Consider the following 12,500-nt stretch of genomic DNA (forward strand, 5'->3'; position numbering starts at 1 on the left):
ACCCTGTGTCTCTCACTCTCCTATGTCTCTCTTAAACCCTGAGAGAGAGAGAGAGAGAGAGAGAGAGAGAGAGAGGGAAGAATTATATGGAAAAGGTTGAGCATAAGTTTTCTGAGATGTCGTGCATTTAAAGTCATGCTAAACATACTCGGTCACATACTTAAATTGAGCAAGTTGTTTCCATGGTATCGTGTACATTCTCTGGAATGCAGATGTTTTGCACTCCTAACTCCACCCACTGCCCTCGCAGGTGAAGGGGGCGGTGGGTGGATGTTGGGCATGGAAGAGGGAAGTGTGTGTGGAAATAACCTCTTCTGCAAATGAAGTAAAAGAAACAGTTTTCCTTCGGGTGAAACCACAACGGCCTGCCGCAGCATTCTAACTGTGAATACCACTTCAAATACCCCATCCCTCCGTCCATCCATCCCTCCATCAAGGTGGACCAGCCACTTCCTTTACCCCAAGGTTCAAAGCCCATCGACCACTGACGTCCCTCTAGTCATGGCTCTGCTGTTGGCCTGTTCTTGGTCTTGGGAAAAAGACAGTTAATGATGCGAGTGGTTAGAGTGGTTTAAATCACACCAAAAGGGTCTGGGTTCAAAACCCCAATGTCTGCAGTCACAGTCCCTTAAAAAGTAACCCTCACCCCTGCCTGTTCCTTGATGACATGTGACCCAAATAAAAAAGGGGGATTATTGGCCTGATTTAAAATGAGGCTAACCGATCAGCTCCTCCAAAGTTTACATCCTGTATTCACACTTTCACAATGTATCAAATAGAGACTTTTATCCGAAGAGAGACTTTAAGCCACTTATAGGGAATTGTCCTTAATGAGCAGACGAGTTAGGTTAGCTTCTTCAAAGACATCAGCAGGTACACTGTGGACGTTGGGGTTTGAATACAGAACCTTTCAGCTGGGAGACAAACACCCTAACCACTAGAGTACTCTGCCCCCTTTAAGACGATACTAGACCCTGGTGTCAGGCTGTGGGCAGGTGGGAATCAGAAGAATGTTGCTTCACTGTGGATTTTCCCCTCCATAACCTGGCCTTGATCTGAAGGGGCCGACCCCGGCTAACAAAATAATGATTTCTATTTAACACGTGTCAGTATTTCATATAACACCTGATACCCCTGTTCTGTCTGAAGCCCAACATCTGCTCTCGGACTGAGCCCGCTGCCAAGGCGGACTTTCCCTTTCTTCTTCCTATTTCACTGTGTGTCAGCAAGAACTTTCCACTTCCACCGTAAACTTCGGGACTCTGACCCGAACCACAGACGACCATGACCTCACCGTGGGGAACCCCCCCCCAGACATGGACTCATAGCTCCTTATCAGCCATTTTGTAATGGTGTCTATCTCCAGGGCAACAGCTGCAGCTTCCGGTCGGCGTCTGGTGTTGTTCTGGTCCTCTCTCAGTTACACCTTCTTGTACTTTCTTTCTTTCTCTCTTTTGTTCCACGTCTTAATGATGTGCTGTGAGCCTGCAGGCGCTTGACTTGCTGTGTGCGGTAATGGATAGCTAGGCTGAGGACCTGGTTGTTGCGGTAAGCAGAGGTCAAAGTTCACGGGTTTGAGTGACAGCTGTGCCAAGGTTTCACTTTTGCTTGGAGACGGCACTGCCGGGATAACACACAAACACACACACACACACACACACACACACACACACACACACACACACACACACACACACACACACACACACACACACACACACACACACACACAGCTGTATCACAGACATCCGTGCACTATCAAAGTGACATGTGCACAGTCAGTTAATGAGTTCACATGAGCGATACTTGCACTGTAACAGAGCAGTTAATCATATTCAAGTCAGGACTTCTAGTCCTGAGGTCACTTCCTGTTCCTGTCACTCATCCTGATTCACCTGGACCAATCAAATTAACCCGTCAATTCATAGAAACTTAGGTGTGTGTGTGTGTGTGTGTGTGTGTGTGTGTGTGTGTGTGTGTGTGTGTGTGTGTGTGTCTGTGCCCTTATAGTGAGAGCGAGTGTGTGTGTATGTTTGAAGACTTTTCAGAGTCAATCGTTTTCTCTTTCGTCTCCCAATTCTGATGCAGGAATGACCTTTTCCCACAATGCCTTGCAGTGTGTTGACCTCCACCTGAATCAAAACATGGACGTTGCCCTAAGGTTCCATAGGGGTGATTAGGCACCCAAATGTTGTTTAACCCAAAGGTGGTAACGCTTTATATTAAGGTCCTTGTAATAAGCCTTTGTTGTTAGATAATAAGACACTTATTATATGCTTATTAACATTAATTAGTGTTATAAGTGTTATTAATAACATAATAAACATGTTTATTGTGAGATTATAAACACTTATAAGAAACTATTTGATTGCTTAATAACATTAAAAATAGTCTTGAGTTTTTTATAGTTGTTAATAAATTACATTACATTATAACAAACCCATTTATTGAGTCTAACTAATTTACCAATTATGTCATTGTTAAACCTTTACTAAGCATTTTTTATGCTTATTAAGGTTAATAGGGGCGGTAGTAGCTCAGGAGGTAGAGCGGGCTGGCTGGTAACCACAAGGTTGCTAGTACAATCCCCGGCTCCTCCAAGCTGAGTGTCAAGGTGTCCCAGAGCAAGGCACCTTTCCCTCACTGCTCCCGACAAGCTGGCTGTCTGCCTTTTATTTTTAAGGTCATTTTAAACCTGAAGTTCTGTTTATGCAAGTGGATGATGGCTTGACGCATACGCGTAATGAAGTGGTTGACGAACGTTTGGAGAACATGTCGGAATCGTCAGCACGAGCATCCCAGATTATCAACTGACAGACAAAAGACAGGAACAAGCACAGAAAACATGGATAAGAGGAAGATCCTCCGAACTGGGGGATGACTCTCTGGTAAGTTTGAGAATGTAATGCAATAGTAATGGTAGCTGGTTCTAGCTAGCTAGCTGCTAGCTGCTCGCAAACTATTTTGGCTTACATTGCTTTCTTTCAGAGGCGTGCTACATTTGAGCTAGTTTAGCCTATGCTATCATATGAAACTATATAGGTTACCAAACGTATCTAATTCTAACAGTTGTGTCATGAATCCATGTCTTAACGGCGTAATGCTTATTGTTACCTGTCTGCTAACGGTCTATTGTGGTCAATGTTCTTTGTGTTTCTTTATACAGGAACAAGAAAGACCAGCCAGAGGAATTCTCAACAATCCCCCGAGGCCATGGAGAAGCCAGACTCGGATTTGTCTAGTCCGTATTTTTTAAATGTTGATGTTCAAGAATACGTTCTGAAGTTTTTTAAATTAAAAAAATAACTGTTTAAGAACTGTTTTTGTGTGTTTTTGTGCTTCACCGCCATAACATTGTACAGTGTGTCTTTTTTATTTAACCTTTTTAACCTTTTAACCTTAATAAGCATGGTTCCCGCTTTAGATCCCGTACCTGCAAAACGCATTATAAGCAGTTTAATAAAGGATTTATTAACCTTAAAAATGCTTAGTAAAGGTTTAACAATGACATAATAGGTAAGTTAGTAAGAATCAATAAATGGGGTTGTAATGCGTTTATTAACAACTATAAGAAACTCATAAGACCATTATTATTGTTATTAAGCAATCATTAAATAGTTAAGTTTCTTGTAAGTGCTTATAAAATTATTATAATCTCACAATAAACCTGTTTATTATGTTATTATTAACACTTATTGATAGTCTTATTAACACAAATGAATGTTAATAAGCATATATCATGGTCTTTTTAGATATTAAAGGCTTATTACAAGGACCTTAATATAAAGCGTTACTCCAAAGGTTTCTGGGAGCTGTCTTGAGACCATCTATTGGCTGCCTTCAAATGGTCTCATCTTATAATGATTTACTCACAACATAATATAGTCCATAATAAGCAACGCCACTCTAGTCCAGTGATTGGTGCCCTGGGGTTCACCCCATAAGCCCTTGCCTTGAGGAGTCAAATTCACTTGTAACTTGGTTTGCCCAAAAAGTGCCATCTTAATTTAAAGACTAAATGGTCATGTTGGTTTACATTGTTGAGCCATACTTCTATCAAATATTTAACTAAAAGGATGACCATCTGGTGTCAAATATCCTTCTACTAAAATCTGGTGCATTTAACCACAATGCACTTGTTTATTAGTGAGCTGATGCTGCTTTACCACAAGGGACCTACAAAAGCAACGGTTCCTCCGTTTTCATTAGAGACCTCTAAAGCTGACTTTTACATCTTTGCATATAACTGTTTTGGAATTGTATTCGTGGTTAATGTTTTCTAAGATCTTATTCAATACAGTGTGTTCTACTGAGAAACCCTTCAGAGTGCACATCTTATCATCTTACGGTAGGCTGAGATTGCAGTTTAGTTTCTCTAATAGCAGTCTGTTAAACAGAGAAAAATACGGCTAATAACAATATTAATGTTCAAAGGTTCAGGTTACTGTTATGCTGAGTGGTCTGAAAAAGTTACATTGCGGCGAATGTGTTTGTAAGTCTTATAAAGCAGAGGCTTTTTCTATTATCATAAAGTTGACTCGCTGTGATTAGATCAAATATCTATTACTTAAAAGCCAGTAATCTCCTGCAACCACAAATGCATTTGGGGCGACCCCAAGTGGGGCCCGACCCACAGGTTGGGAACCCTCCCTGTTGCCATATGGCTGGTGGCTGGGCTGGAGCGGCATTTAAAAGATGTTCCCCCAGAGTACAGAAGGAGCCCTCTTGGGGCCAGGCAGGCGTCTACAGGGAGGGTCATTATGCAGTCGCTGTTCCCGCTCTGTTTAGGATACTCCTTCATCTGCCAGACGCCCCTGTCAGCAACCGAGCCCTTTAAAAACCTCCCAGCAGCCGCGGCGGCGTGCAAACCACTCCATATTTAGTCATCTAATGAACGACGATACGACTTTCATTAGTCTCAATCTCCTCTCCATCGCTCTCTCTCTCCGTCTCCCTCGCTCTCCGCTCCATCCCTCCATTGCTGTCATGTCATTTTTATGCTTCCTCTCTCGGGCTCCTTCTTTCCATCTTTTACACTTCTCCTCCTCTCTGCTACTGCCATTCATCCCTCGCTCCCACTGGCTGTTGGACTCAGCTCCATCTCTCACTCTCTCTCCTCCCCCTTACCTGACTCCATCTCTCTTCCAACATGTTGTTTAGTCTTTACCTGTCTGTGTTGTTTTATCCCTCTTGTTGACACCAGTTTGCGCCTTGCTTCGTCTCCACCCTCACTCTGTCACAATAAGCCTTCCCTCTGCCCCCCCCCCCCCCCCCCCCCCCCCCCCTTCTCACAGGGCTGGGTGGCTGGGAGTCCAGAGTGGAACAGAAACAACACTTTGAAACGGCTTTTTGAGCTGCTTCTAGAGGAGTTTGTCTCCATCCCGCCACCAGGCTCTTTTTGATCTCCTCTATCCACTTGACCTCAGAAGCAGTGGGAAGCACCTCCCCCCGATACAAAGAGATGTTTGCTCAGTGCTTTCCGTGTGTTCCCCAGTCTGTTCAAGTGTTTCTGACACCCACTCCTGGAGCTTTCCCAAGGGGGCTCAGTGTTTGCTCCTTGCTGCCCTTAACGGAGAAGCTTGGGGGGCCCAACTGACCGGTTCACTGGGTCCCTTTTCCCTTCTGCTGAGGACCGCCAGCCTCACACCGTGCTGGGAAAGTAACGTCCAAAAACATCAAAAGCCTGCCCCCTCTCTCCTCCCCACCGCCATCCTCATTCCTTTCCAAGTTCAAAATGAAGGAGTTTAGTTTAGTTTGTCCCCGTTGGACTGAGGCGAGGAGACACAGTCTGTCCTCCCTGAGAGAGGACGTATTCTGAGGGGGACGCACCACCAGGGGACCAGGATGTTGACGGTGGAGGGGAGGTTCATTGAAGCAGATTAATGGAGTGGGTGGCTGGAGATCGGACCTAGTACCCTGTTAGGGGATTAACGCAAAAGAAAAACCCCAGGCTTCAGACCCCAGGCTTCAGACCCCAGGCTTCATACCCCAGGCTTCATACCCCAGGCTTCAGACCCCAGGCTTCAGACCCCAGGCTTCATACCCCAGGCTTCATACCCCAGGCTTCATACCCCAGGCTTCAGACCCCAGGCTTCATACCCCAGGCTTCATACCCCATTACCCCGGGCTTCAGACCCCATCCCAACACCCCCTTCAAACCCCAGTGACCCCCAGAGAGCCTCCAGTGTGTCCCGTGGAGGAGGTCTCCCTGGATGTGAGTGAGTGAAAAGTTATCAGCCTCTTGAATGCACTGCAATGTGCACGTACATAACTCAACCCTTAAGGCGCTGTAGATAAGATGTAAGAGAATAATACATTTGAGGAAATGACTTGACCGCGCCTGCCTCTGTATGAGGCCATTTAGATTTTCTCATACAGCTCGCGACTTATTTCTGACCAATCAAGGCTTCTCTCCCCTTATTGCTTCAGGGATGTCTGAGAAATGGAGGGAAGGAGGAGCAGAGAGGGAGGGGGCATTTCTTTGGGTTGATTATTTTCAAATGTGTCTCTTTTCTGCTTTCTCTTAACATTTCTGAAATCTTTCAAACAGAAACCATGAAGTTACTTTAATAAAGTGGTTAAACAAATCAGTGGAAGTACAAAAGAACAAAAACAAAAGATGGTGGTCACCGAGAAAACTAGACCAAAACCAGGTCCTCATTTTTTTGTTTTGGAAGGCTTGGAAGCAAGGTTGTGTGTGTACATATTTTGACAGGGTTTAATTTGTTGTATGAGAGAATGAAAATGTGTAAGAGGTCCACAGGTCTTAACCCCACGCCGCTAAAGCTGCGCTACAAGGTTAGCGTGGTAGCTGCAGGGTTGAGCCACCAAGAGGTCCTTTGACTGGAATAGGAGGCGCGTCAGCGTAGGGGACCATGCTGGGGAGAGTGTGTCCTGTTGAATAAGAAGGGGACCGCATTAGGATTCAGAGTCAGCCGCCTGGAGCCTCTTATGTCTCTATTCAACCGCTCCCTCTTTCTTCAAAACCCTGGGGCCCATTTCCCTCGCGCTCAATCCAGTCTACTCTGCCTTTTAGTTAATGAAAAAGTTCATTAGTCACTGTTGAGTGTCATGGGCCGAGCACAAATAATGCAGACGACTCAGAGGATGTTTTGCATAGTTTTACCCACCACTGAATGATGTCCATTTATGGTAAAGAAAGACACAAATAAAGTATGGCGAGGTATAGTAATGTGCTTTCTTTTCATTTCTTTTTAGGTTTCATCTTGAAGCGAGACGCTGTGTGTGAAAGGGATCGTAACGGCTGACGCCGGAGAACACGCCGACAAACCCGGACACCCTTGAGGCTCCGCCTTCCCCTGCTCCTTCCCCTACTGCCCCGTGACTCCGCCCTCAGGATGCGGGAGGACGCCTGGAGGTGTGTCCTGTGGCTGGGTCTCCTGGCGCGGACGGTCTCCGCCCACGGCGCCGCCAACCCCTTCCAGGGCCAACAGGCCGCGCCCCCGGACCCTTGCTACGACGAGGCGGGCGCTGCCTGCCGCTGCATCCCCGAGTTCATCAACGCCGCCTTCGGCCAGGAGGTGGCGGTGTCCAGCGTGTGCGGCCGGCCGCCGTCGCGCTCCTGCAGCGTGCTGGAGCGGGGCGAGGACCGCCCCCCCGTGCGCACCTGCCAGGTGTGCGACGCGGCGGACCCCCGGCGCGCCCGTCCCGCCTCCCACCTCACCGACCTCAGCTCGGCCCACAACCTGACGTGCTGGCAGTCGGAGAACCTGAGCACCTCGCCGCGCAACGTGACGCTGGCGCTCTCGCTGGGCAAGAAGTTTGAGATCACCTACGTCAGCCTGCAGTTCTGCTCGCCGCGGCCCGAGTCGCTCGCCATCTACAAGAGCATGGACTACGGCAAGACGTGGACCCCCTACCAGTTCTACTCGTCGCAGTGCCGCCGCATGTACAACCGGCCCAGCCGCGCCGCCATCACGAAGCAGAACGAGCAGGAGGCTCTGTGCACCGACGGCCACGCCGACCCCCACCCCGCCCCCGGGGGGCTCATCGCCTTCAGCACGCTGGACGGGCGGCCGTCGGGGAAGGACTTCGACAACAGCCCCGTGCTGCAGGACTGGGTGACGGTCACCGACATCCGGGTGGTGCTGAGCCGCCCCCGGACCCCCGGGGAGCTGGGGGACAACGGGGGGAGCCGGGAGGACGGCGAGCAGGCCCCCTACTTTTACGCCGTGGGGGACTTCCAGGTGGGCGGGAGGTGCAAGTGCAACGGCCACGCCTCACGCTGCCTGAAGGACAAGGAGGGGAAGCTGGTGTGCGACTGCAGGCACAACACAGAGGGGCCCGAGTGTGACCGCTGCAAGCCCTTCCACTACGACCGGCCCTGGCAGAGGGCCAACGCCCGCGAGGCCAACGAGTGTCTCCGTGAGTACCCCCGCCAGGACTGTCTGCCTATCTGTCTGTCTGGACCGTTTGTCGGTCTGTCTGTAAACCTAATTGACCGCCATCCTCTCTGTCTGTCTATCTGCCTGCCTGTATACCTGATGGACTGCCAGTCTGTCTGCCAGGCAGGATGTCTGCCTATCTGTATCGCGGTGTATCTATAGTCTCAGAGTGGCTCCACCTCCCATAGGGGGCTTTAATCATATGAAGAACACGTCCCTCCGTCCTGCACTCCGCCTCACCCACGTACAAATGCAGCTGATCTGGGGAACTGGGGCCACCATGAAGAGACCAGTCTGTGACGAGGGGCCACATTCTCTCCCAAGTGTATGGATTTCCCTGTGAATGAGGTGAAGGAGGTATTCTCTACAAGTGACAAGGCTTTCAAAGCACCTCAGAATTCCTAATGGGGAAACAGAAACAGGAATGATCAGGGGGAGGGGAGGGAGAGAGAGACAGAGCGAGAGAGAGAGAGAGAGATCTATGTCTCTCTCTGACGCAATACACATCACTGTGTGATGCGGGCTGCTCAGAAAGAAATGACTGTTTCAGGATGTCGGGAAAGTGGGTGTTTATTTCATATGATGCTTGTTCCTTCTCTGTAGAATTTTGGCACCCTGTTATGTAGCTCTTATTGGAACACCGGAGAAAACCAAAAGCTTAGCAATAGCTTCACTATATCGTGATAAAATAATAAAGGCTCCCTCTCTAGTTGAATAGCAAGATACAGCAGGCAGGACGTCATAAATAAAAGGGATCATGTTAATAAAACGAAATCACCTGAATTACACCAGAGTATAGAAAGAGAAGGAGATTGAGAGAAAGGTGAAGTGAGAGAGACATATGCAGGGAAAGAGAGAGACAGATGCAGAGAGAGAGGGAGAGAGAGACATAGCAGGAGAGATTTGGAAATTAGATATAGGTATCAACAATTTGAATCTGAAAATATGTATACACACCAGGTACTCTACATGATTTGAGAGAGAGAGAGAGAGAGGGAGAGAGAGAGAGAGAGAGAGAGAGAGAGAGAAAGAGAGAGAGAGAGAGAGAGAGAGAGAGAGTGAACTCTGGCGACCCGGTTCTCGTAGAAGCAGTGGGTTGTGTTGCCAGAACATTCCAGATGGATGAGTGTTTATACAGGCCACGGTTCTGCTGGCGTTGGGCGTGCTAGCTGGCGAACCTGGCAACGCTTCTCTAAACACCGTCCCCGACCTGTTGCCATGGACAACAGGGGGAGGTAGGTTGTATGGGGGGACAGGGGTGTCGTGGCGATATCAGGCAATATGATCCAGGAACGATGCCCCCTCACCTTCAGGATGCAGAGATGATTAACATGAAAAGTTAATATTAAATCACTTTATATTCAATTCGCTACAACTGTGAGTTTACAAATGTGTGTACATACGTGTGTATGTGTGTGTGTGTGTGTGTGTGTGTGTGTGTGTGTGTGTGTCCGCATGTGGGTTCTCCTGTTTTGCGCAATAGACAGAGGCGGAACCTAACCCAGGTCCACCCAGGTGCAGGAAGGGAGCCGCGCAAGCGTCTGTCCCTGGGTTCACCTCCCGCCACAACCCAGTGGAATCAGAGAAACGCAGACACGCTGTTATTCTAACATGCTGTAATTACCAAGAGAGCCGGACAGGACCCTGTTGAGCACTGGAGAGGGGGAGGGGGGAGAAGAGGAGAGAGAGAAAGTGATGTGAGGGGGAGGAGAGAGAGTGAGGGGCAAGGGAAGATTAGAGAGAGGGAGAATGAGGTAACGTGTAATACAGACACACAAACAAACATAAATACAAACACACACGCACACACACACACAAGCCTCCGCCCTCTTTCTTCATTTCCACTAAGCCCTCTTCGTCTTCCTCTCCCCGCGCCCCCACCACTTCCAGAACCTTCCTGGACCTTCCAGAATGTTCCGCTGCTTTTCCGGAGCCCAGTCCTCTCCGGGAGCGCTGCTCTCTGCGAGACCCAGGGACTGAATGTACACCGACCGGGGGCCAACTGCCATGAGCTCATCCCTCTACCGCAGCCAGGCGCTAAGCCCCTACAGGCCGTGTCGCCTGCTCACATACATACCCGGGGCAGGCCTCCCCAGACACCGTTGTCCATGGCACGGGCCTGCATGTTTCCACCGCCCCACGGCCTCTAGAAGCAGCGGCGGCGGGAGAGCCTTTCAAAGGGCCCTCGCTGGTCCGCACCGAGGTCCATGTGTGTTGAAAAGTCCCCACCCTCCGTCGGCCCTTTAGTGAGGGCTAGTTATTAAGAAAAGGGTTAATAAGAAAAGGCTCGCCAAGGCCCTGAGGGCCGCCGCCGGGCTGAGGTGTTCGGACTGGGAGGCGCTGGGCGAGCCTTCAGGGGTCTCCTCAAGCCCAGCCTGGGTCCCGGGGTATTGGTCTGGGTATGTGTGTGTGTCGAGATGAATGAAAACACACACCTTCCGCCCCTCGAGCCTTGCCATTCAGATGTTTGTACAGCGTGTGGTGAGCCGGCTACCGTCTGTGTTTAAGCTAGCCTTGAGTGGAGTGAAACATGCCTCCCTGCGGCGTTGATTTCTCCGTATCAATTACGGTGGATACGCTCCGACGGATCAGAAGATGGCTGCCCTATTCCCGCTCTCTTTTTCCTCTTCTTCTGCACCTCGTCCCGCGCCAGGAGAGAGCCTGTGCTTGGCGTGCCAAAAGAAGCCGTCTCATCTGATTGGGGGCGACTCCCGCTTAATGTCAGACATGTGGCTCGCTCAGATTACTGTCTGCCTCTTGGCACACACGCCCTGCTGCTCATGACTTCCCAGGACGTGATTTACAGACACGGGCTCTCGCCGCCAGAGCCCAGCGAGGCAGGGCCTGTAGCGGGCCAGGTCTGTTTGTGCTGGGGTGGGGGGATGGGGGGGGGGGGGGGGCATGGAAAATGATCCGATTTATCTCTGGAGAGACGCAGCGACAGGCAGGCGTTTAGCGACGGATCCTCTTGGAATGTGCTGCTGCGTTGATGTCTGGCTGATCTGATGAAGAGGACCGATAACAGTATCGGTCGCTGGTGGTTCGGCCCTTGGGCCTGTTGTCTGCCCCCCCTTTCTTAAGCTGCCTTTCGAGTCCCAAGCGTACATTTCACTTCTATTGTTCTATATCTTTTACTGGGTTCAAGGGGGGTTGGACTTGGTCCAGGTTGATGGCTTATGTTTTTGTGTGACCATCAACGATGTTCTGGAGGAGATGAGAAGGGGCAGCTGATGATGTGTGACCCAGCTCTGGACTAGGAGAGGAGGTGTCGCATGTCCCCTTCATCAGTTCTTCCCCCCCCCCCTCATTAACACCACGGACTTGGGCTCCGGAGGACACATTCCCACAGGAAGTCCCAGTGATGGTCCTGGGACACCACCGCCGTGCGCACTCTTACAGGGTTACCTCCGGGCGGGTTCTCGGTCACCACCGGGGGCCGGTAGAGGCTGGCTCCATCTATCGGTCGGTGGAGCAGAGGGGCCGCTTGGTGAAGCCAGGTTTGTGTGCCAGCTCTGGGAGGGGCATCCGTCTGGGACGGGTAGCTGGGAGTTCGGACAGAAGAAGGCAGGAGTTTTTCAAAGCCAATCTGCCAGGGACTCAAGCATCCCGGGATCATTTAACATTCAGCCAGTTCAGCCAGTTTTAAAATGCCTCTCTGATCTATTTTCCCAATATTGTCCTTCGTTTCTTGCTGGAGCCAAAACTCTCACGCTTTGGCTCTCTGAGCTCGGTGTCCGTGGACAAACTCGATCTGCTCCTGAAATCTCAGTCACTGTTATTCCTGCCAAGCGCTCTCTGTCGGGAAGGAGATTCGACAATGGGAATTTCCCAGAATTCTTCAAATATTTAGCCGCTGCTGAATGAGGTGATGTCTGCCATGCTAATTCCAGCGGTGTTGTTAGTGTTAAATAAAATATGTTGTCGTAGGTAGGCTGTGTCTGACATGCTGGAGATAGTCCCTTTAAACACACCTTGTTTCATGGGGTCTTTGACGCCAGGCAGGACCACCCATGGGGCGACTGGAGGCACTCATGGCCTGTATTTATATTTATCATTCACACATTATTTACTTGATTAAGATAATTGTAATTTGTC

General features: G+C 49.6%; 1 protein-coding gene across 1 annotated transcript in view; it reads left to right on the forward strand.

Moving 5' to 3' along the window:
* Window positions 1-12,500, forward strand: part of ntn2 (netrin 2) — a 37,779-nt gene that overhangs the window by 3,988 nt on the left and 21,291 nt on the right. The window contains exon 2 of the mRNA XM_079756876.1: window positions 7,219-8,385. Within this exon, the coding sequence (XP_079613002.1) occupies window positions 7,359-8,385 (1,027 nt within the window). The 5' untranslated portion in view covers window positions 7,219-7,358. The remainder of the gene's footprint in view (window positions 1-7,218; window positions 8,386-12,500) is intronic.

The sequence above is a fragment of the Pollachius pollachius genome (genome assembly GCF_949987615.1).
Source record: "Pollachius pollachius genome assembly, chromosome: 19".
Lineage (NCBI taxonomy): Eukaryota > Metazoa > Chordata > Actinopteri > Gadiformes > Gadidae > Pollachius > Pollachius pollachius.